Genomic DNA, 24,730 nt, shown 5'->3' on the forward strand with positions numbered 1-24,730 from the left:
ACTGACGGCAACCTCGCGTGTCAACCCGCTCTGGGGGGAGCAGATTCATTTCCTTCCACATTTCAATAAAAGTGATTTTGAGAAAGAGACGGGAAGTGACAACGCGTTTCATTTGTCGATAAAAGGAGACAAAATGTGAAAGAAGAGTTTTGTTCGCCAAGAATTTTATTAGCTCCCTCCCCGGGGGGCGGGGGTGGCTGTTGGTGTGTTTAATCATCTTTCATTACCCAACTGCCGTGTGCTCTTTCCTGCTGGCAGAGAAAGAGTTCTTATCTCTGGGCTAGGGACGGGGCAGGATATTGCAGCCCCCTTATCAGACCAGCTGAGCAGCAAGGCCCTCGCCCCGCAAGGAACAATGCAGGAGACATGAAAATGACTCAGTGGCAGGCATGAAAATCCTGTCTGCTGCAGATACCATCATGCTCCAGTGCCCAGCGCTGCGGTGGCCTGATAGTCAGTCACCCCCTGTGAAAGCCGAAACCCCGGGTCGTGGGATCACGGGAAGGAGGAAAGTCAAAGTGGCAAAAGATTGTGCAATCCTTAACCTGATACTTAGAAAGACCAGATCCTGGGGACAGGCACACAAATCCCCGATGAACGATTTGCCCTGCATCCCTGAGGTGCAGGGGGAGACCCAGTCATATGCATCATCTCTGTATAACGTATAATGCATAATGACAGGAGTCATTTATATGGTAGAGAGATTTATTTTTCCATAACACCCACAAGCCCAGCTACTGGCAGTGAACTTCACAACGTGGGGTGCTAGCATGCTTAGCAGAACTTCTCACACATCACCACAACCCCTTCCCTCATATTTATGGGGGACTTTGGAGGCCCCACAAATCAGCCCCTCCCCAGAACTGAGCTGAGGTCTGGAGCATATTCGGACATCCATAAGTGATTATGGAGTGAGTGAGTGAATGAATGCACAGACGTGATGGAGATATGAACCGGAATGCTACTTCATTCATCAGCAACCAGGGGGTATTCTTTCCGAAGATGGGAATATTTGTATTCTACACCCGACACCCACTCTTCTGGTATTACGGCATAATGAGGATCCAAATTAGCAATTAGCAAATTAATTGGCAGCATGACAGGGGAGCGGAGAGAGGTTCTCAGGGACAGGCTCTGCAGCCGTGGTGAAAGTTAATAAAAGGATCCAGCTCATTCACGGGACTCACTGTGTACCTGACACTGTTTTTAAGCGCTTTAAACATGATTAACTCCGGATACTTACAGCAACCCCTCGAAGGAGATAAAGGAGATACTGTTACTAAATCCACTTTGTGAGGTTTGGAGATGCCACCACCCTACCCCCAGGGACACAGCTAGTCCCCCGGTAGAGCATTCAAATAGTCACTAAATGCCAATGACCACGGCCTTAATCCCTGCACCTCGTGTGGCCCGGGGTCTCACGAAACCCTTGCTTCTGGGCATAGAGTCAGGACTGAGGCTCTCCTGACTCACTATGTCCTTCCCTTGGACTCACTACCAAGTCTGTCTCTCTGGACCCTTTATTGGTCTGCAGCTAAGTTCTGGCTGGAGGAACATCCTACTTGAGCCTGAAATGACACATCAGGGCACCCCCATAGTGTCCTCTCTCTGCATTAAGTCTGCACCACATTACCCTCTGTGGCCCTGTGGGGAAGCAGAGTATTTGATCGATAGTTTTGATGACTATTTCTCAAAAGCAGCAGGTGTTTCCATGGGCATTATAGGCCACGGTTTCCAAATTCCGAAAGCGGTATAGGACATTTAAATGCACCCATGGCTGCTCGTTCAATATCTGTTAAAGTAATACCCTGCTCAGGGGCATGGTCAGACCATGCTATCACACTGAACCAGATCAAATAAAATTGCAGGTTGCATTTATCCATGACCTCTTGATCTGAGAGGCATTAAGATTTTATTTTCTTCCTAAAGATTTCCCCACAGTTTCAGAAGCTAAAATTTATCCTACCATGAGAACTCTGCCCAAGATTCGTGCAGACAGAAAAAGAGCTGCAAACGTCAGGTGTACTTCCAGAAGACAGGTCGTATGACTGGGCAGATTCTCAACCCCCCTTGTAAGGAAATCTGATTTCTGATAATCACAAAATTTGTTTGAAAAGAAGTTACTGAAACAAACCACAGCAGTGACAAATGGAATGCCACAGCCTTGTAGGAAGTCACTGATCACATAACACTTTTAAACAGTGATCTTATTAAAGAGAGGGGCGCCTGGATGGCTCAGTGGGTTAAGTGGCCGACTGCGTGTCGGCTCAGATCATGATCTCAGGACCGTGAGAGGGAGCCCCATCAGGCTCCACACTTAGCGAGGAGTCTGCTTGTGGATTCTCTCTCCCTCTGCCTCTGCCCCTCCCCTGCCAAAATAAAGAAATCATACATCTTTAAAAAAAAAGAAGGATCTTATTAAAGATAAAGAGCACGCCCACCTCTACTCCATTCAGAAGATGCCGGAACTCGGGGCAGATGAAGGAGCTACCCGCGTAAGCAGCATCGATGTGCAGCCACACGTCCTCCTTGGTACCTGAAATCCAGAGGTGACTGGTAAGCTCCCCAGTGGATGCCCCGCTCACGGCAGCCTGACAACCACCTCATCCCATCCAGGGCTCTTACTGCATACTGACCATCAACAGCATTTCTTGGCCCCGTCCCGGACCCTAACAGGCTCCTTGGGTCTGAAGGCAATGAAGCTGAGGGCAGAGGTCATGAGCTGGCCCCAGACAGAGCTAACACAGACCAGGTGCTCAGGGATTGTGTAGAAGATGAGGAAAATGGGATCAGCTGCCCTGCTCGATTCGAAGGTCGATGCTCATGCCCGAAGGAGGCAGCGTGCACTATCCCTCGGGGCTCCTCACACACACCTCCTTCCAGTTTTACCACCTTTCTCACCCTCCCTCCATCTCATCCACTGGGGATTTGCTCCCGATTCTCCTGGCTAACCCATCCTAATGTCCTTCCCCACAAACTCCTTGGGGAACGGCAGGGTTCGCAGCCCGAGGGACCCCTATGCCCCCCTGCCCCACACCATCTGGACACAAAGCATACTCGTTGATTTTATGCTACCTGCAATCGTCCTAGGCTCCTTGGTGAATATGATTTCTGTTTTCCAACCTCGCCAGAATCGCCTGGCAGGAAGGGACCATGTCTTCCTCGCCAGGTGGAAGAGGGTCCTGATTAAATGCGCTCCCTCAATTGAGACTATCTGGGTTCATCCCCTGCCTCCAAGCACCCAGCATCTGTATGGCCTTATGTCCCTTCAAGCTCATTCTTCCTCAGAGGCGAATGGACATAAAAATAGCACCTGGAACCTCAGAGAGACAAGACCAGGTCCAAGGTTTGTGAGAAATACATGCGAGCATCGTGACGAGTGCCTCCCTGTGTTCTGGGCACTTGGCCCATCACCCAATGCATAACCACGAAAGGCTGGGGCGTCTTGATGGGGAGCAGATGTCCTGTCCTGCCCGAACTGGGTCAGGGAAGCACCTGGAGGGCTCAGTTAGCCCCTGGCCCGTGCATTTGTGACAACTGACAGATGCAAGCTTCACCTTTCCACGTGTGATGCTCGCTAATCACACAGGATGCCGTGAGGAGTGACGAGTCATTCTGAGCTCTGCGGATAAAAGCTCTAAGAGGCGTTTCAAAGCCTTGATTCTGTTTGAACTTCAGGGTTGGGGGATCAAAGCCCTCGGTTGGATGCAGACCAAATGTCTTCCGAGCACATGCAATACGGCCCCGGAGGGTCAGGGTGTGGTTGGGGTCTGAGCACCCTGAAGCAGGTTTCATGGGCAGACGGTGTGTGGGCACCGCAGGGCCCCACGCGGATGCAGCTGGGAGCTGGCGAAAGCACAGAGCCTATGGAAGATGTGGGATTTCTGCTTCGAGACCACAGCTCACCCACGCATGTCCCTGCCCATGGTCCTACCCCTGTAGAGCTCTCCTGCTCGGGCTCCCGATGCCATGCAGCAGGAAGAAGCCTCAGATGCACTTCGAGGACAGACAGCAAACCACAGATCCAGGCTGTCCTCTCCATGGGGCCGCCGGTCAGGAAACTTCATTTTCTGTTAGAGGCACATCGGAGGCGTCTGGGGCTCCAATGTCTCTGTCCGGTTCAGAACTGTCAAGGGAAGGGGTGAGGCAGAGCAGGACCCCGGGGGGTGGGGGGCTGCACAGGAAGACGAGTCAGGAAGGACGCAAGCCATGAAGGCAGGAGCAAGGGGAGCAGGTTCCAGAAGCAGCAGACAGGGCTCTCTTTTCCTCACTCAGCCATCATCCTTGTGAGAGGAATGTTTGCTAAGAGTAAAAACCACAACCCATCCCGGAATGTATGGGAAACCCGGAGAGGGGCAGTGGGGAGCAAAGACAGGGAGGGGTACCCAGGAGGGAAGGGAAGGAGATGCACCAGGGGAAGGTGTGCAGTGGGGACTTCATTTTACTCCAGAAGAGCACTGACCTTTGCCCTCAGCTCCAGGGAGGTGGCCTCTAGTGCCTGGAGTGCCCTGCCTGATAGGAGTCCTTTCTCGCCTGGGTCTTTGACCCCCAACGGTGCATCAGTATGATTTATGATGGCACCTTTGCACCATATTCATTCTGACTTCTGCAGGAACTAGGGACGGAAGGGATTACCTGGACCCCCCCGGAGGAGCTGGAGACCGCAGGAGAGCCAAGTGGGTGGTGTGTGACTGAGCCCCAAACTCTGGTGCTACAGGCTCGGGGAGCTTCCGTGGCAGGGGGGTGTCCCACTCTGTGTGTGTTGTCATCATAATTCGGGGGGAGCTAGCCATCCACACAATTTCGAGGGAGGAGACAAGAGTTTGGTCCCTTCCCACATTCGGCCTGCACCTCTCCTCCCTGCAACAAACCATGCCCATGAGAGGCTTTCAGGGAGTTCTCTAAGTCTTTCTGATGGATTATTGAACCTGAGGGTGGTTTTGAAAGGTGTTGGAAGTGAGGACAGTCTTTGAGGGGCTGGGATCCCTCTATCCTTCCTGTGTCATCAGGAGTGCCCCCCCCGACACCATCCCGGTGCCCCTGGGCAGGGCTCTGGCTGCCCTGTGCACCCTGCTCCCCTTCTGCACTCCCTTGGACCCCCACCCCCGCTCCCCACTGCCACACCTCCCACCCATCACCTTCAACTCCCTGCTTCCTGCACCTCCTCTCCCCAGTAAAAACCTGCTGGACACCTCCACTGATCCAGCCAAGTGGGCCACGTGAGACCGAGTCTCTCTCCGGTGAGTCGTTTTAAAAGGAACCAAGAAGAAAAGGTCTTTCCTAAAGCAGCGGTTTGGGGAAAACGATCTTCCGACACATACCGTCTTTGTCAAATCACGGTGGATGAATGAATTGTTTTAGTGGTTTATTCCAATCATACCACAGAACGAGGCCGGCCCGGGATCCCAGAGCAGCCCTGGGTGAATGCTAAGTATCTGGTGACAGTCAGGGAGATGGTGTCAGAGCAGCGGGAGGAAACAGAAAGGGGCTGGGATTACGGACACTCAGGAACAGCGTCATCAGTAGTAAACATAATTGTCAAAATCACCCGCACGTATGCGCTGTGGCAGGGAGCAGCAGGCTTCTGGCCCTGGCGAGCCCCAGAACAGCCTCTGTGCTCAGCACCAAACCGTCACGGAGCCCACAGTTCCCACCACCCCCAGATCTGGGGAGCAGGGGATGCTCCAGGACTGCGGGACAGCCTGAGCTGGGCCCCCCACTCCCCAGGGCGCGGTGAGCACCAGCTGCCTTGCCTGGGCCGTCAGCTTCCTGGGCCGCAGGGGCTCTGCCCTGCCGAGGAGCTCTGGCCCCATAAATCCGAGAGCCCCGGGTATGATCTCAGCCAGCCCCCGCCAGGGACATCCAGTTCCCAGCCTGACGTCTGAGCCAGAGGGGTGCCCAGCGGGCTCGGCCTGGCACACCAGGGTCCGCAGCTCACGGGGCCAACGCCATGGCCGCAGGCCTGAGCCAGTCGGTTGCGCCCCTTGTCCCAGCCCCGGGCTCTGTACCACTACCCTCAGCCCACCGCTCACACAAACGTCTGCCGCCGGACACACATGGCGCAGGCAAACCTGTGTGAACGGGCACATCCACGCCCACAGCCCCTGGGCACGGCCGGTCCCCGGCACGCCTGCCTCCACCCTGGGTCTCCATGATTTCTGTGCAGGAACTCACCCTCTAAAGAGCCCTGTGAGGGAAGGACTGACATTCGACCACCGCACCTTACAGATGGGGACGCGGAGCTTGGGACGGGAGGGCCCACAGCCTGAAGTGGTGAGGCTTGGCCGCTGCCCGGGTGGGCTGTGACCAGGTTGGGCCCAGCCACGCTGCCTGGGTGTGTGCACAGGTGGGCCCCCGTTAGGAGAGGCGGGGGTAACGCACACGGGCGCGGGGCGGGGGGGGGGGGAGCGGTACCCGCAGGGGGCATGCTGTCCAGCACAAGCCACAGAGATGTGATCTGAGGGCCTGAACAGCCTCCATGGGACCCCAGACCGTCCCGATGAGCAGCCCCGCGCTCCTGGGGCAGCGGGTATGACCCGAGGACAGGGGAAGGGGGTCAGGAAGCCGTGCCCCTGCCCAAGAGAAGGTCTCTGTCACAGAAACCCCTCCCGGACCTGCTGGGGGTCCAGAGCCGCGTGTTGAAGGGGTAACTTTGGAAACACAGTCCTTACTCGCGTTCCACCGTTGGGATTCTCTGACTCCTCATCCCCCCGGGGAGACCACCCGTGTGCTGTGAGGGAGCCTGGAGGGGGAGAGCGGCCCTGAAAAGCACAGCAAGCAGGTTTTTCTCCGGAGAAATCCAGGGTTTGGATCTGCTTAATCGCATTAGGTAATTTGCATTCAGTCGTTCCAGAAATGCTGAAGAAGACCGGTCAGGCTTCATTCAAAGATGGGTAACTCTCACGTCCTGCAGATGCACGAGCCTCGTGGGGCTTGCTCGAAGAGTTTGACTTTGTTCTCTCGGGTTGGGTGACGCGGCCCCGCAGTCTTGTGGCCCTGCTGCACGGTATGCGAGAGTTTTTTCTTACCGATAGCACGTTGGTTCAGCCAAGCTCAGCTCTGGTCCAATTAGGCCACATTTCTGCGTTTGTGCATTTCAAGCTAATGAGATTTATGCTATTGCAAATAGAAGAGTCTAGCAAACCATCGAAATATGAAGTTATTATGTGAACATCCCATTATATTATGTTTTATGCTATCTAAGCATATTATGATATTATAATATGAACTTGACCTATATTATTAATATTATGAAGAAGGAGAGCCCAAAGAAGAAGGTCCACTAAAGTCTTCATATACCGAGAGCGTTTTCCAGAAGAAAATCCGATCAGATACTCACAGATAGGACCCACTTCTAGGAGATTGTCAAATGAGCAGCAGGACGTGGTCCCCAGCGTAGCCACCACCTGGGGAGCAAAGAGCAGACCTCTTTTAGGCCCCCATGTTTTGGTCACTATTGTAACCTCCGCACGCACAACGGCTGCCCCCGGTCGAGCCCAGACTCAGAGGTAGTGCTCGATCAGCGTCTGCTAGCCGGAGACCTGAGTCTGTGGATGCAGATGCAGTCTTTGCATGGAAGCTTCAAGAGAAACATCCGCCCACAGAAAACCAGGCTGTGAGGTTGGAAACAGCACTTGCACAAGACTGACTCCCTGTGTACCGAGGGGCAGGGAGGACGCCTTGCTCTCATCTGCTGCCCTTCCCTCCGAGCAGCACAGCTCCCAAGGGAACTTCAGTCCTTGAGAGATGAAGCTTTTCTCCAAGGAGATTCACGAGAAAGCCCTATGGACACTGGAAACGATTTTTAGAGGTGCGTTTCCAGACAGCGTTGAGCATGCTTGGTCACACAAGCGGGAAACGTGGCCCGGATTTCTGGGCCCCTCCTGCTCCCGGAGCACTTTGTAAGGCGGTGACAGCTGGGTACCATCTGACTGGTGTCATCCCCACACACGGGGCTGTCTCTCCCCCTGGACTCCTGAAGCTCTTGAAACCAGGCTCCACAACTCTTTGTGTTGCTGGGAATATGCACTTTGCCCCACATGGAATCGGTGCTGAGACCCATTTGCTAAATTCAGACTCCCTCCAAGTGATCAAAAAGCACATTATGTTTACAAAACCGAAGAGCCTAATTGATTTACGAGGCCAGCACCCTCTGGATAATGACATTTCCATTTCTCCCTCAATCTGACAAGAGTGTGAATTTTCCTTCTGTCTGGGTGGAAAATTCGATTCAGTTCTTTATGGAGCCCCCACGAAGGCCCCGGCAGCGCTACGTGCCCTAAGAATAGAGATGAAGAAAAGGTCAGGGACCCACGCAGTCTAGTAAACTCCAGAACCTGGTGGGAGGACCACCTGCGTTTGACCGGAGACCCCAGTGCACCTCTCATAGTCAAAGCGCTCTTGCCAGGGCGGCATCATGCCTGCCCCGTGGAGGGCTCAGCTGACAAGCCCTGGCTCTCTGCTCACACAGTCACCTGGGTGAGACAGCAGCTTCCCCGGGGACCGGTGTTGTCCCTTGCCCAGGGGCAGAGAGTGATTCCAAAGCAGGTCCTGGCCAGACTCTGGCAGGACTCCCTATAGCAATGGGGTGTGCCCAGGGGAGTTGGGCCCCTGAGGGGGCAGGAGCGAGTGTTTGAAATTACTACTTTTTTTTACTATTTTTACTTTTTATATTAAACTATTTTCTAAGTATTTTTTTACTTTGTTTTACTATTTTTAAACTATTTTTACTATTTTTTTACTATTTTTCTATTTTACTATTATTTTTTAATATTTTTACTTTTTATTCAAGTACTATTTTTTACTATTTTTATTATTATTTTTACTATTTTTCTATTTTTTTACTATTTCTCTATTTTTGTACTATTTTCTTTTTTCTATTTTTTTACTATTTTCTTTTTTCTATTTTTTTACTATTTTTTTACGATTTTTACTTTTCTCTATTTTTTAAAAACTGTTTTCTAAGTACACTTTTTACTATTTTTAAATTATTTTTACTATTTTTCTACTATTTTACTATTTTTTTACTATTTTTATTTTTTTATTTTTAAAACTATTTTCTAAGCACTTTTTTTACCATTTTTTTACTCTTTTTACTATTTTTCTACTATTTTGTTATTATTTTTTAATATTTTTTACTTTTTATTCAAGTACTATTTTTGTACTATTTTTACTATTATTTTTACTATTTTCTATTTTTTACTATTTCTCTATGTTTTTACTATTTTATTTTTTCTATTTTTTTACTTTTTTTTACGATTTTTACTTTTCTCGATTTTTTAAACTATTTTCTAAGAACTTTTTTACTATTTTTTACTATTTTTCTACTATTTTACGATTATTTTTTTACTATTTTTTACTTTTTATTCAAGTACTTTTTATTATTAGTTTTACTATTTTTCTTTTTTTTTTTTTACTATTTCTCTTTTTTTTTTACTATTTTTTTACTATTATTCGGGTACAGCGAAGCCACCAGATTGGGAGCTTACTGCCATTGGAAAGACAGCTTGTCTTACTGGCCGTTCCCAAGAGGCGGGGCATGCTATGCCATGGGGGTGCCACATGGGGAAGCACAGTCAGGAGGCCGAGGGAGGCGGCCAGCAAAGGCCAGAGCCTTTACGATGGTTTCCACGGGAAACAGCAGGCTGCAGGGCGAGCAGACTGAGGGTTGGCTGGTTTGAATAATTTCAGTGGGCTTTGGGGCAGAGGGGGCTGTCCCTAGTGTCCCTGGCTGGGAGGTGATGAGGGCAGGGGCTATTGGCCTAGAGTGTAGGAGCCCCATAGAGGAGGTGGTTCGGGGTATAGGCTCTGGATTGGCTGGTTTGGGGAAAGATAATCCTTTACCGTCTCTCGAATCAGCTGCTCCTGGGAGGAGCGGTCCCTCCAGGGTCAGCGAGGCCACCAAGATGTCAAACATACAGAAAACAGAGATACAGAAACACAAACACATGATGAATACACCCACATGAAAGTCACACAGCACTTGGGGCATAAATCCCTGGGTTGGAGGCGAGCAGCTAGCCGGGCTTCTGTTTTCCCACTCACAGCACAAATGCCCAGCCTACTAGGTCCCACCGGGTCTAGATGCTCCCATACCTCAGCATCCTCGATGCTCTTAGCCCCCTGCCTCCCAACCCCGCTGTGCATGCCTCCCCCTCGCCAGCCTCCTGCACCCTCTGCGTTGGTTCATTCTGACAAGATGACTCACTTAGTAGGACTCCAAGTGAGTATGCGATTTTTCTCTGGTACTTGCAATTTCTTCCTGATTTATAACTGAATAGTAACACGCTTCATCAAAGCCACTTGGCTTGGTAGGTAGAGCCTAAGACTCTTAGAATGCTTTTCCTAAGTCATTAAAATAGCAAAAATGTATATAAAAAACTACAGGATACCTCAACCATCTTAATATTGGCTTATAGTTTATTTTCTCAATTTTAAGAATCTCTGAGGAATGACCTATTTATTATTCAGCAATTCCTTCAATTTCCTTTGATTTTCCTCCAATTCTAACTGAAATAAAGGCAAATAACTTGTGTTTTAAAGACAACACATATATTAAATATCCTCTTGTTGAAATTATTTTCTACCTATGAATGTGTGCACCGGAGAGTATCTAGGATGATGTTCACCAAGTAGTAATACGGCTCATCTCTTAAGACGAGTTTTCTGGATCTCATCAGATAAACCTCCATTCTCGATGTTTTCATATTGAGCATGGAGCATTTCTGTAAGATCTAAAATCCTGCCTTGTCGTCCTGGGCTCAGTGGAGAGCAGAGCAGGTGCTGTGTTCTGAGCATGGACCATGCCCGGGCCCGGGGCTTTGCAGACTGTTTGGCCGCCACAACAGCTGGATGAGCTGGATATTCTTATGATCCGGACTTTGCAGTTGACTTGAGTGAGACCCTGCAGGTGGGTCGAGGACACACGGGGGCAGGGGCGGGGAGCAGACCATCATGTGAACCCCAGTGTGATGAACTCTTGTTTTGCTAGTTGAGGAAAGAACCCAGGGCCCTGGGCCAGGCCAGCGGCCCCTCTGCCTGGCAGTGAGGACACGCCCGACGGGCCCTGCATGCTGTGTTCTAGACAGCGGCCGTCAGCTTGTTCTAATTCTCAAAAGCCTCTTTCAAGCCCAGCACCTGCTCTACTCCGGCGTGTGATTACACCAGCTCAGCTCATTGACGCTAACCTGATTTGGGCTGTGCTACAGGGTCCTAATCACATTTGTGCAGGGGGAGGGAGGGCGGGGACGGTGCCGGCGCCCTGTGCCCGAGAGCCTGCAGGGCATCTGCGGCCCAGGCACATGTCCCCCTTGCCCTTTCTGGAGGCAGAGCTGCCCTCCTCACCCTGCTTTCCTTGCCACTTCTCTGATGAGCACCTCGCAGGCACCTCCCTCTGCCTGGCCTGACCTTATCAGGTTGGCTCTCAGGGTGGCAAGCCACCACGGGGAAGAAAGAAGAACTATCAGAAGCCCCACACAAGTCCAGGGAGGGGCCGAGATTTACCTTTCGTGGTTCAAACTTGGGCCCCTCGCTCTCTGCAGAGGGCCTTGAATTTTGAGATGAATTTGAGATGTCTGTAACCCCTTTATGAGTATAATAAAGGTCCGCATCTCGGAATTATGCATGCAGGTATTATGCAGAACTATAACCACTAGATACATAGTTTTAAGGGAACAAGTGGGCAGTACGTCCAAGTTCAAGCTGCCGCCCTTCTAGGTCTGAGCCCGGCCTCCCTCTGGCTTGAGAGGCCCCTGGCTGAGGGACTCGCGTTAAGATAACAAACCTATTGCATGTCCTCAAACCTCCTGTGACCTCTCACATCTCTGTACCTTTGTCACACTCTGTTCTTCAACCAGAAAGGCGCTGAGCCCATGAGCGCGGCCTGTGTGTCCTCTGGGACACAGCTCAGTGTTACCTCTTAGCCAAAGCCTTCGCTGATCCCCTGCAGCGGGTTAATCACACCCTCTGCCCTGCACGGGCATAGTGCTCACCAAATAGTGCGAAGACCTGGAAACACGTGTCGTCCCACCAGGAACCATCCCGTGGGGAAAGGGACTGAGCCATCCCAGGTCCCCAGGGGCCTTCCTCGTGTTCTGACACACGGAATTGGCCCACGCCCGTGGCTTCTATCAGAACGTCACACATGCCCTGAAACATTCGCTGCAATCTCGGTCTTTAGGAGGACATTCCCACAGCGGCATATCCGTTGGGTGCCCAATCTGCCAAAATAAAAAAGGTGGTTTGTTCCTCCCGGTGATGAGTGGCCTTCTCTTCAATACCTGCATCTGTCCTTCTTTACTGAGCACGTGAACACACTTCGGGCTCATCTCTGCACACCCAGCATTACAGCTACTGGCCCTTGCTTCCCTTTCCCCCTTACACATGAATCCATTCCCACATTCCTCATTCCCGCAGGTGCCCAGGGGAATCCAAATTCTACCACTGGCCACTCCAGGAAATCAACTCCTACCGAAGTCCCAAATTGCCCCCCTTGGCAAAACACACAAGGCCTCTCCGGATCCTGAGATCACGGGGCATGTCCAGCCTTCAGGTCGTGTCCCTCCTGGCTGTGTGGCCCCCAGGTTTCTGGTGTGGCTCCCCTGTGACCCCCCTCCCCCATCGCCTTCCTCTCTCTCCACACAGCTTTATCTGTTGGTGCTCTCTCCTGGGGCCTCTTTCCCCCCAAGCAGACCGTAGGGGGCTGCCTGTGTATTCCTAGCGACGTCGGGACCACCCAAACTCAGATGGGACCCACACCTGTGTCTTGTTCAGACCTCCCCTCCCAGGTGAACTCAGCTGTCTTGGGGGGCATCCCTATTTAGATGTGTAAACCTTCAACTCCTGCAAAAATGAGCTCAGCACCATCTCCCCCATGCCATGCTGCTCGCGTTTCTGGGCCCTCTGGATCTCCGAGCTTGGGGGTGGACAATCTGAGTTGGGGAAGTCCTCCTGAGCTCGTCCCTCACTTGCTGCTTTGCTGGCCCCCGTTCCTTAGTGAATGCCTCTTAAATCCAGTCCCTTCTTTCCATACCCATTGCCATCATCATCCTCCACCAATCGCCAGAATATTGCATTTCCTGCTTCTTGTCTTGCCTCCCACTCACCCGTTGGCCACACTAACCACCTGCCAGTTATTATTAACATTAATCACGTTTTTCTGCTCCGACACATGCAGAATAACTTTTACATCCCAAATACACTCCTGTGGGCCAGGCCAGATTTCAATGGGACTCCATTTTTCAGATATGGAATCTTCTACGTGACTTCTAAGTCATGATCGCTGCCCATGTGGGTGGTTACTTGTTAATGATCACTTGCCATGGTTGAAGGATGAGTAAGATAGGATGTGAGGACAGCAGCTCCACCACCCCGCCCCGGTGAAGCCACTCGAGTGTGCCCTGTTATTTTTATAGGGTAACTTTGAATTGATGCACAATGAAGACAGTCACCCAGTTTTAGGCCTGTATTATAATGGACAGACCACCGGAGGCACGCTTTGCCACCGGGCTCTGTGTGCTGGGCTTCACAGCCCCACCCTGTGCCCCTCGGCTGCCAGAGGGGTGTTTGAAAATACAAATCAGATCATGTCTCTCTTCCATTTAAAACTCCCTTACTAACTGCAAATTGCCCTCAGGAAGAAGCGCATCTTCCTCACGATGGTCCCTGCATGATCTCCTCACCACTACCTCCGCCTCTGACACCCCTCCATTCACTCACGCTCTGGGCACTCTCGAAGCTTCTAAGACTTCCCATCTGCTCTCTCCCTGCCCTTCCGTGGACAGCAGTGCAACATGGCACGTGCAGCAGAAGCTTTGGGATCCCATCATGGTGCACCTGCCAGCTTCGTGGCCCTAGCAAGTTCTGAGCCGCTTAGCACTTCAGATTCCTGGGATACCATCCATTTTCATTGCTATTTCCTTCCCCCTGGAGTGCTTTGCCCAAACAGCCCCGCGAGCCCCTCCCTTGGCCTGCATCCCTTACTCTTTCCAGATTGTGGATCCTGCAGCAACACTTTCCTGATGCTCACGTTCCGGTGGGAACTGCTGGGTTGCTTGTATCATAGATCGCGCTGCACCTGCTGTACATGACTGTTCACTTCATGTCTCTGTCTAACCAATAAGACCCTGGAGGGCCCGCTGGCCCTGCATGCAGCAGGTGCTCAATAAATGTTTGCCAAGTGAATGAATGAGTAAGAGAATGAACCTGGAACTGTTGCATAGCCCATCATGGTAAGTTTGGAAATATAACAAGTGGAGGTATCTGGCATCTGCTGCTAAGCCCACGAATTTGTCCACCATTTGCATGAGAGCCCACTAACAAGGATTATAAAATGTAGTTAGGGTAGATGCCTCCCAATAACATATATAAAATGTCCCGACAAAGCGTCTGGCCACTCTGAAATGCCCGCCAATGATGCTTCATTTCAAAGTTCTCGCTAACTGGTGGGCACAGAGCCATCGTGAAATGCTCTGCTGCCTTCTGAAATCCCACCACCAAATCATGAACCCATGCTTTGATCGTCCTTCCTTTGTGTAGAAGCATGAATATGTGATGAATATGTATGTGTTTTCAATATGACATTCTATAAAAAATACTTAAATAAAGACAATAAAATTTATTTTCTAAGGATTCCTGAGGGAAGACCACAAAAGTTTACACTTTGTAAAATAATACAGAAAGAAGAGATGAAATTCGATCTCCCTCTCTCTCTCTCTCTCATCCCTAAAACTGTCTACATCATTGTATTACTTAATACATACATTTGGATTTCCATCTCAAAGATGAAGGGAAAAAAACACTAAGAGACATTAGAGCTTTGACTTTGGTAAGGAGACATCTCGGTGAGGACAATCAGATCTTTCAGTAGACCCTTGTTTTTCAGTATTGCGGTTATAAGACACACAGAAGTAATTGATTATGAAGCTGCGTACATATTTAACTTTAATTAAAATATAAATTCTAATGTAAATGACATCTTACATTCTAACGAAGGAGCCCATAAATGGGCAAAAGGGATAATAAATAACAGTAAATAATAAATAATACATCCTTCTCCCTCTTACCAGTATCACTACCATTAGCAAATAGTGTTGGAACAACTGGACATTCACATACAAAAAAAAAAAAACAACAAAACACAAAAAACTGAATCTGGACACAGACCTTACACCCTTCACAACAATTAGCTCAAAGTGGATCACAGACCTAAATGTAAAATGTAAAACTATAGAACTCCTAAAAGGTAACACAAGAGAAAATCTATATCCTCTTGGGTGCGGGGATGAGTTTGTAGCCACAACACCAAAGGCATGATCCATGAACAAACAAAATTGATAAGATGGACTTGAGTAAAATTAAAAACTTCTGCTCTATGAAAGACATTTCAGAGAATGAAAAGTTACCTGCTGAGAGAATATTTGCAAAATGCAACTCTTGATAAAGGACTGATATCCAAAATTATAAAAAGAAGTCCCCAAACCCAACGGTAATAGAATACACAATCCAACTAAAACATGGGCAAAAGGTCTGAAGCTCGCCAAAGAAGATATTCAAACGTCAAATAAGCTTATGAGAACACATTCAACAGCATACATCATTAGGGGATCGGAAATGAAAGCAACATTTAGATACCACCATACATCCATTTGAATGGCTAAAATCAAAAACACTGACAACACCAAATGCTGGTGAAGATGTGGGAAAACAGGAACTCTGTGATTCATAGCTCTTAGAAATGCAAAATGGTACCACTGCTTTGAAAGAGAGCCTGGCAGTTTCTCATAACACTAAACTCTCTCTTACCATATGATCTAGCAATTTCCATGTGTTCCTGTTTATTTACCCAAACAAGGTGAAAAGTTCTGTCCACACAAAAATCTGCACATGAGTGTTCATAGCACTTTTTAAATAATTGCCAAAACTTAGAAACTACCAAGATGTCTGTGATATTGTGATTTATAAGAAGAAATATATATTTGGTCCTTGTCCCCATTTCTGACACAGAGCTCCTAAAACCCTTGGAATTTCCTAAACACTGAAGGCCACAAAGGTATCTTCTGTCATGTTAATGAGGTGACTTTTGAAAAGCTGCTCCATTGCCTATGGATGCTGGCTAGCTGCCAAGGGAACCAATCCTGTTATTAGAGTATTGGAACTATTAAGCCCTACCCCTGACCTCCAGGGAGGGGAGGGGGCTGAAGATTGAGTTCAATCACCAGTGACCAATGATTCAATCAATTGTGCCTATGTAATGAAGCCTCCATAAAAACCCCAACGGGGCTTTGGAGAGCTTCAAGGCCGGTGAACAAGTGGAGATTTGGAGAGAATGGCACCAGGAGAGGGCATGGAAGCTCCGTACCCCTTCCCCAGACCTTGCCTCAGTCATCTCTCTCATCTGGTTGTTTCTGAGTTATATCCTTTTATAACGAACCAGTGATTTAGCAAGTCAAATGTGTATCTGAGTTCTGTGAGCTGCTCTAACACAGTAATCAAACCCAAGGATGGGGCTCCCTAGAATTTCTGATCTATAGCTGTTGATCAGGTGACAACCTGGAGTTACAAGTCGCAAGTGAAGTGGGGCAGTCTTGTAGGACTGAGCCCTTCGTCTGTGGGGTCTAATGTTGTCCCCAGATAAATAGTATCAGAACTGAGTTAATCGCTTGGTGGTGCTGGAAAACCCCTGTGTCAGAAATGGGTGCATCTTAATGTCCTTTGATAGGTACATCCAGACAATGGAATACTATTCAGTGATTTTTTTTTTTTAAGAGAGCTATAGGGGCACCTGGGTAGCTTGGTTGAGCGACTGACTCTTGGTTTTGGCTCAGGTCATGATCTCAGGGTCGTGAGCCTGAGCCCCTCGTCTGGCTCCACACTCAGCGGGGAGTCTGCTTGAGATTCTCTCCCTCTCCCTCTGCCCCTCCCTCCACTCGTTCTCTCTCTCCCTCTCTCAAATAAATAAATAAATAAATCTAAAAAAAAAAAAAAAGAATTTCCCCAACTGACGATTTCCCCAAAGAAATGACAAGTCACAGATAAGTTCTGTGAAACCCAAGGAGAATCAGCACAAAGAAACAACTGGTTTGCATCCTACTAAAACTGCCCAGACACAAAGACAAAAAACAAATGCTACAAGCCGCCAGAGGGAAAAAGTGACGTTTCCACACTACATGCGTAAAAGCCACTCTGAGACTGACAACCAACGTCCAATGGGCTCATGTATTTAATCCGCCGAAAGAAAAGACCGTCCACCCTGGAACTCCAGACCTAGCAAAAATATCATTCGAAAGCGAAGGCAAAGTAAAGACATTTTCAGAAAAACAAGAACAGAGGCAATTGTATCAAAGTGCAAAGTTCTCAAGGCAGGTTTTCAGACAGAAAAAAAAAATGATCCCAGATGAAAGTAAGAAAATGCAGGAAAGAAAGATCAGCAGAAAGAGAAATATGAGATTTATATAAATAAATATTGGCTATATAAAATAACAATGTCTCATGGGGTTTTAAATATACGTAGAATTAAAATATATGACAATAATAGCACAAAAGGGGAGGGGAGGCATAATAATAAAATAAGATAAAGCTCATAAGCTAAAAATGAAGAAAATGGAATAACATAAAACAGTTGATTGTCTAAGACAAGAAAGCCTAGGAAAACCATCATATGAGAGGCGGACCATGGAAAACAAATAGTAAGATTGTAGAAATGCATTTAAATGTATCAATAATTTCCTTAGGTAAATGGAGAAAATTAAGAAAAATTGTCATGTTGGATTTATAAACAGATGAAAAGACAAAAACAATAACCCAACAACAACAGCCTATTGCCTGCAAGAGATACAAGTATGAGAACAGAAAGGTAGACAGGAAAGGAAACAATGTATCCCGGGACCACTGACTAACCAATGGAAACCAGATGTCATTGCAGGGACTGTCAGTTCAAGCAGAAGAGTAAGGGAGCATCTCTTAAGGATACATGGGTCATTCTGCAGGAAGTTTGGACAATTCTAGATGTGAGTGCGGCTGACTATTAAAACCTCAAAGTACGTAAGAGAAAGCCGGCCAGCCACAAAAGAAGTCATGGGCGTGTCTACACCCACAACTGGGATGCTTGCATGCCTCTCTCAAGAGCTGATTTGCACGGCCTTGGTTATTAGAAGATGGAAATTGATTTGTGTTCTTGCTTTCTTGTGATTGAATGGGGAACCAACTGTTTTTGTATTTTGTCTGTTTTCCCACTGGAATGTTGCCTTTTTGCTTATTGAGATGTGAGCCTCCTCTAAGATTTGCTTTATAATATACATTCTGTTTCCTGCCAACGTTTGTCTTTTTATTTTGTTTATGAGTTTTGTGGGGTTTTTTTTTTTTAAAGATTTTATTTGTCAGACAGAGAGCGCGCACAAGCAGGGCGAGCGGCAGACAGAGGGAGAGGGAGAAGGAGACTCTCCGCTGAGCAAGGAGACCAATTCGGGACTCGATCCCAGGACCCTAGGATTATGACCTGAGCTGAAGGCAGACACGTAACCTACTGAGCCACACAGGTGTCCCATGAGTTTTGTAGGTTTTATGAAATGAAATCTTCTCATCATTTTATGTGGTCTATTCCATTGCTTTCATTCTTCAAATCTGCAAGAGTGGGTCTTAATATATTTATTTTTCCTTAGGTGGGATATTCTAATGAGTCTTAGAAGATTGACAGTATAGCTTCAAAAATATTTACCTCATTTAAATAGAATCCTTTCAAACTATCCTGAAATTGTACGTGGGAATTTTAAAGGTAGTCTTTCTAACAAGAATGATCTCCCTGGCCAAATCTTTGACAAATATTTATTGAGCGTCTGCTAAGGTGTCAGGGGCAGGTTCCAGGAGCTGGGATAACACGCTGATTACACAGACCCTCCCTTCACATAGTTTGCAGTCTGATGGGAAGAAGGAGGCAGTAAACAAATACACAAATAAATACGGGTGTCATGCAACACAGGGAAATGAAGCAGGACAGGGTGACTCAGATGACCTCTGGCCCAGCCTTGATCCCAGGCAGACACCTGCCGTGGCCATCAGCTCCTCCCACAAGCTACATCTGAACCTTCTCCATCCTCCCACAGTGTAACTATTGGTAGATGCTCTGGACTTCCCCCTGGGACCTCCATAAATCAGGATCAAATTTTGTATCAAACCATACCCTCCATGCCTTCCCCAGTCACAAGTTAGATTTTCAATGAGGAGTAGTTCATTTGCATTGATGGGAACAATTTTTTGGAGAAAAAAAAAAAGCTTGTCTCGAAGATTAAACTTTAAATTAAGAAAACAGTGGGCATGAGTAACACGTGGCCCATAAAAGTCTACCAAACCTAGATTGCTGTAACAGCTAGGAAACGCTCAGACCCCGAGGACTGTTCAGGAGGCACATGGGCATCTTGAAATTGTTATGTAAAGCTTCCGTTTCTTTTTAAGATTTATTTTTTTATTTGGGGGGGGCAGGGCAGAGGGAGAGGAATCTCAAGCAGACTCCATGCCCAGTGCGGAGCCCAATTCCGGGCTCGATCCTAAGACCCTGAGATCATGACCTGAGCCAAAATCAAGAGTCGGACGCTTAACCCATGGAACAACCCAGGCACTATGAAAAGCTTCTAAGGCCTGGCTCCCTCCCCAGAAATTCTGGTAAGAGTAACTGGGGCAGGACCTGGGCATCAGTATATTTTCAACACTCCCCAGGTATGTCTGGGGTGCAGCCAGGTTGAACACCATGAGGCTAGTGCCAAGATCACTGTTAATTGTCATGACACACGACATTGCATGCTACAATGGTCTCATGGGTTGTGACGACTCCCATGTGTAACTGCTCTAGTTGCAACACCAAGTATTTCTTCCCCAGTGGAAAATGCCCATCTGTGCACAAGATGGGCAGAAACCTGGTGCCATTTGGCTAGATATTTTACCGATAATTGCTTGCAACACATCTCTTGCAAATGACGCACCTTGGTATCTGCTAAGAATACTGATCTAGGCGGCGAGGGCTTCTGGGCTTTATTTTTAATTTGGTTTACTGGTCCATCATCCATTCCTCATGACAGAGCAGCTACACTGGCACAGAGGGCGGTCAAGGGACGATCACCTGGAGTCACTTTTAACAGGAGCAGAAACAAGACTTCTTGGCTTATCAGGATCCTCCAGGCCGGGTGCCCTGCTTCCTTCTTTCTGGGATTAGGCAGGCGGACGGAAAATTAAATGGAGCGTTGCTCCAGCCTCCCTCAAGGAGTGCCCTGATGGCGACACAAGTACCGCATAGCCTATGACCAGCACGGCACGCGAGGCCCTGCCCCAGGCCCAGGCAGGGCTCGGAGACTCCCAGGGGCCCATACCCAACATGCCTGGTTGACTTACAAAGAAAGGAATCAGGCCCTCTGCTTTGTCTCTCTCCAGGGCCTCCTGCAGGGCAGAAGCACGCATGGCAAACTTGCCATCCGAAGGGATGGCTTTTATTTTCACTCCTCCAATTAATCCAGCTCTTTCCACCGAGGAGTGTGCCTGGAAGGAAGGCATCGGAGTTAGATTCTTTTTTTTTTTTTTTTAAGATTTTATTTATTTATTTGACGGAGAGCGAGACACAGTGAGAGAGGGAACACAAGCAGGGGGAGTGGGAGAGGGAGAAGCAGGCTTCGGGCAGAGCAGGGAGCCCGATGTGGGCTCGATCCCAGGACCCCGGGATCATGACCTGAGCTGAAGGCAGACGCTTAACGACTGAGCCACCCAGGCGCCCCTGGAGTGAGATTCTTGCATGTGCGTGCCGCGGGCAGTGGCCATGAGCCCCCGGCTCTGCAGAGATCTCCCTGTGCTGCGGGCCCTCTGCATCCCGCCTGCACCTCATTCCCGGTGTTGTCTCGGGTTCTGTGGAATCTCGCTTTTCAGTGGGCAAGCAGTGAGCAGAGTGAGCACATCCAGGTTCTTATCTGGGGGCTCCTCTCACCATGGGCCCTTGGGCCGCTTGGGGGCCACGCTCAGCACATGGTGTCTGGAGAAAAGAGAAGCCAAGGACACGGCACCATTGTGGGATGGTGGATCCATTGTGTCTCGGGGCCTCCCAGGAAGGCCAGCTCTTACCGAAAGTGCCCCCCTCTGCCCTGTGGCTCCCACCATCACTGTCTCCTCTCTGACTCTGTCCTGGGGTCTGGATCCCGCTGTGGCTCCCGATGGCCGACAGGAGGTGCAGGATTCCGAGCCCCCCAGGCGCCCCCCACGGGACCCTGGCGGGTTACCCCCCTGGACCTACATGAACTCAGGTGCACACGGACAGAATACCAAACACCCACGTCCAAGCTCGGCTGTGGAAATGTCTGAAACGCCACGTGGTTTTGTTTGGATCAGATTGGACACAAAACAAGGATTCAGATCGTAGAGGCTCAGTGGGGCTTTGCACTCACCTGATCCGATGAGTAGGCCACTAGCTTCTCCATGATGGCGCCCTGCGTCAGCCCCGGGGAGGCGGCCTGGAGGCGGCGCACCACCTTGGTCCGAGCGGCCAGCAAGGCCACCAGGGTGGCCTCACTGGCACTTCCCTGGATTGAAGAAAAGGTCGCGATGAGCTTCGAGGGGCAGCAAAGGAATCAATGTTGAAACTGTTGGGAGACATTAGCGTCCCTATTTTTCTTAAAAGAGGAATCTGAAGCTGCAAAGCTGACTGCCCTGCACGTAGGAAGCAGATTCCACTGCACTCTGCCTGCCCTCGTAATTTGCGAAATAACCGTGTTTTTTAATTCTGTCACCATCAGGTGGGAAATGGATGCCCAGCAAGAGAGGGACTGACTTGGTCCAGGTGAGCAGCTAGCAAGTGGCAGAGATAGCAGGGAGTCCCAGCTGCCTTCCAGGCAGGGGGAGGGGGCCCCCACATGTATGGCCATGTCCCCACTTCCCACTGCTCATGATCACCACCACTGACGATCACCGCATCTTAAGTAAGTCCTAGAAGAAATCCAGGAGCGGGACAGTATTAACATTAGGAAGGAAAAAAATAAAAGAAGGTAGATTTTGGTCGAGTATGAGAGATTTGTAAGATTTTAGGGGTTTGCAGAGAAATATACAAGGAAATCATTAGATCAACCTCCCCTGTTAACATTTCATCTTCCTTTCCCTTCAGCGATCCTGATTTCCTCTTCTATTTTACCATTTTGATGCTTTTACTCATTCTTTTAAGCCAACACGGGGAGGCGGGTGAAGTTTGAACATAAATACATTGACTCGGGAGTTTTGTAGCTCAAATGCATGGCCTCAGGTATACACGATATGATCTTCTTAATTTGGCCTGTGAGGTGGGTTTTGCATTTCTTCAGGCCATCTTGTCTTGAGCAATCACTGTAGAAGTGGTATTAGAATAGACGTGGGCTTGGTGACCGCAGCGGGGCTGTCTGGGGCCTCACAGAATGCAGACAATCAGCCTTGTCAGCTGGGAAGGGTGGGCTTCCTGCTGCCATCAGACTTGGTTGCCTGTGCTCACACAGCAAAGTGAAGAAACAGGGCTGACAAGGCTAAATGGGCCCTCACAGGGAATCCAAGCTCCCTGAGGGCAGGCACTGGACCTCCCACTCCAGTGGCCTGGGCTTCCTCCTGTGCCCCACGTGTGTGTCCTGGATCCGCTGGCTCCTTCCTTCTCATTGGGAGTGAACCAGGAGACGCTTCCCGGAAGACACAGCTTCTGAGTGCTGAAATCATCTGCCTTGGTCGGTCCCCAACACCCACGTGGGATTGCAGCCCCCTCCCTACCTCCCACCCTCTGCCCGAGGCCTTGACCCCCAAAGGTCTGTTCTCCCCTGAACCACTTGCTAAGGAAAGGCTTTGAATCGCCGTGCTAATTCATCACGGGGTTTGCCTCTCCGCTCTGTCCGTGCTCCTTCACGCAGCCAAAAGTGATTGAACCCATACAATGCCCAATGAAAGAATGAAATCCTCAGTGGAGTCTCCAGAGCTCAGGGGCTCCCGGGCAGCCCACGGGCTCCAGCCCTGAAGTCAGAATTCAGGCAGATTTCTGGCCCTTTGTGGAAAGCTGAGCTGAGCTTTGCCAGGGAGGGAGGAGCCGGGGTCTGTTCTGGAACTGAGGCTGTATAATGACATCTTAGCTTTACCGCAGCAGGGACAAAGGTTGCCATGGCAAGCCGGCTACGAAGCAGAAGCGAATGCTGGTGACAAGTGACTCAGGGGCCAGAACCGCCCTTTCCTCCTCTGGCTGTTTCAAGTGTCACCCCACACGCGGTGAGCAATTGGCTTTTCTTCCACAAGAGCTTTCAAACCCAATTAAGAGACCATTTTCCGGCCCGGTTTGTCCAGCTCAGAGGATGACTTGCCATTTGACTCTGTTGCCCGTCACCGTGCTGACGTCTAGAAGCTGGGACTATGGCCCGGAGGGGCACAGCGTCCCCCCACAGCTCTGGCCCTCTGGCGGTCACCAACCCGGGGTGCTGTCTGGGGCCTCGCTGACTGCAGACAATCAGCCTTGTCAGCTGGGAAGGGTGGGCTTCCTGCCGAAAACAGACACAGTTGCCCATGCTCACACAGCAACACTGAGGGAATTGGGCTCGAAGGAGGATTTGACCCCCAGGGGCCGAGAGATGCCAGGATGATTCGCAACCGATGCTGGGGCGGCCGGTGTCTCTGCAAAATTGGATTGTCTTTAAAGTAAGGATAATTGCAAGATGAACCTCTGGATACTCTAACCCAAACCAAGAGTCACAGATGAGCTGGAGGAATTCGTCCTCACCTTGCCTCTAGTCAGCTTGCACTCTTGGGCACGATATGCTCCCTTTCTTGGCTCCAGGTTCCTCAGCGATGAGAAAAATCATTGATAATGCAGTCAACCCTCATAACTATTTGCAGGTTGAAAGAGAATCACATAAGGCACCAGGAATAAGCCTAGCCCGGAGAGGGCATTCAGTAAAAAGTCACTGTTGGTATAAAGGGCACGCCTGAGATTATCGGGTATTTGTAAGATTTTTGAGAAGCATCAAATTAGAAGAATCATCTCGGCTGGCTGAAAAGAGCCGAATGCGAAACTGTTTTAGTCGTAAGATCCAATGACCCAGAAACACTCTTTTTATTTTTGTGGGGTTTTTTTTTTTTTTTTGACTTTTTGTGGAGCATGAAAGTTGGATATAGTCTTCATTCAGAGAGCCTCAGCAGGAAGGCGATAATTTCCTTAGAAGATTGTTGCACTTGCCCTAAATGGTATCCTCTGAGATGTTATAAAGGAGAAAATCTGATACAATGTATGTCATGTATTATTTACATAAACTGTGACCCATCGTAGAAAATAATGCAATAATATCCTCAAAGGATGGGAAATGCTCCCAACAAAATAGTGGGTAAAATACCATCCAGAAAATACTGTATTATCCCAACCTTGTACACACACACACACACGCAAGGATTGAAACAATACCAGAAGTCTGCCCCCAAACAGTCCTGTATCTTTTCCATTTTTACTGTCAAGGTCTGCTTTTCTCTCTCTCTCTCTCTCTCTTTTGTCAGAGAGAGCAAGAGGACAAGCAGAGGGAGTGGGAGAGGGAGAAGCAGACTCCCCGCTGAGCAGGGAGCCCGATGCGGGGCTCGATCCCAGGATCCCGGGACCATGGCTCAAGCCGAAGGCAGACGCTTAACCAGCTGAGCGCCCCAGGAGCCCCAGGGGTCTGGTTTTCATGAATGGAAAGGGGACGACACTTTTGTAAAGAGGAATAGCAGAACCAAAGTGGAT

At 49.2% G+C, this 24,730-nt stretch overlaps 1 protein-coding gene across 6 annotated transcripts in view; it reads right to left on the reverse strand.

Annotated features, from left to right (window-relative positions):
- Positions 1-24,730, reverse strand: part of DDC (dopa decarboxylase) — a 59,147-nt gene that overhangs the window by 27,244 nt on the left and 7,173 nt on the right. For 4 of the 6 annotated variants that reach the window (XM_088018206.1, XM_088018204.1, XM_028108947.2 and 1 more), the window contains 4 exons: positions 21,414-21,548; positions 20,377-20,520; positions 7,340-7,406; positions 2,442-2,536 (listed from right to left, as the gene is read on the reverse strand). In XM_088018206.1, the coding sequence (XP_087874332.1) occupies positions 2,442-2,536; positions 7,340-7,406; positions 20,377-20,520; positions 21,414-21,548 (441 nt within the window). The remainder of the gene's footprint in view (positions 1-2,441; positions 2,537-7,339; positions 7,407-20,376; positions 20,521-21,413; positions 21,549-24,730) is intronic. The other 2 variants (XM_088018205.1, XM_088018207.1) reach the window with 2 other exon arrangements.

This window comes from Eumetopias jubatus, unplaced genomic scaffold (genome assembly GCF_037043125.1).
Source record: "Eumetopias jubatus isolate StellerSeaLion01/CBP00866 unplaced genomic scaffold, mEumJub1_p1.0 scaffold_14, whole genome shotgun sequence".
NCBI lineage: Eukaryota > Metazoa > Chordata > Mammalia > Carnivora > Otariidae > Eumetopias > Eumetopias jubatus.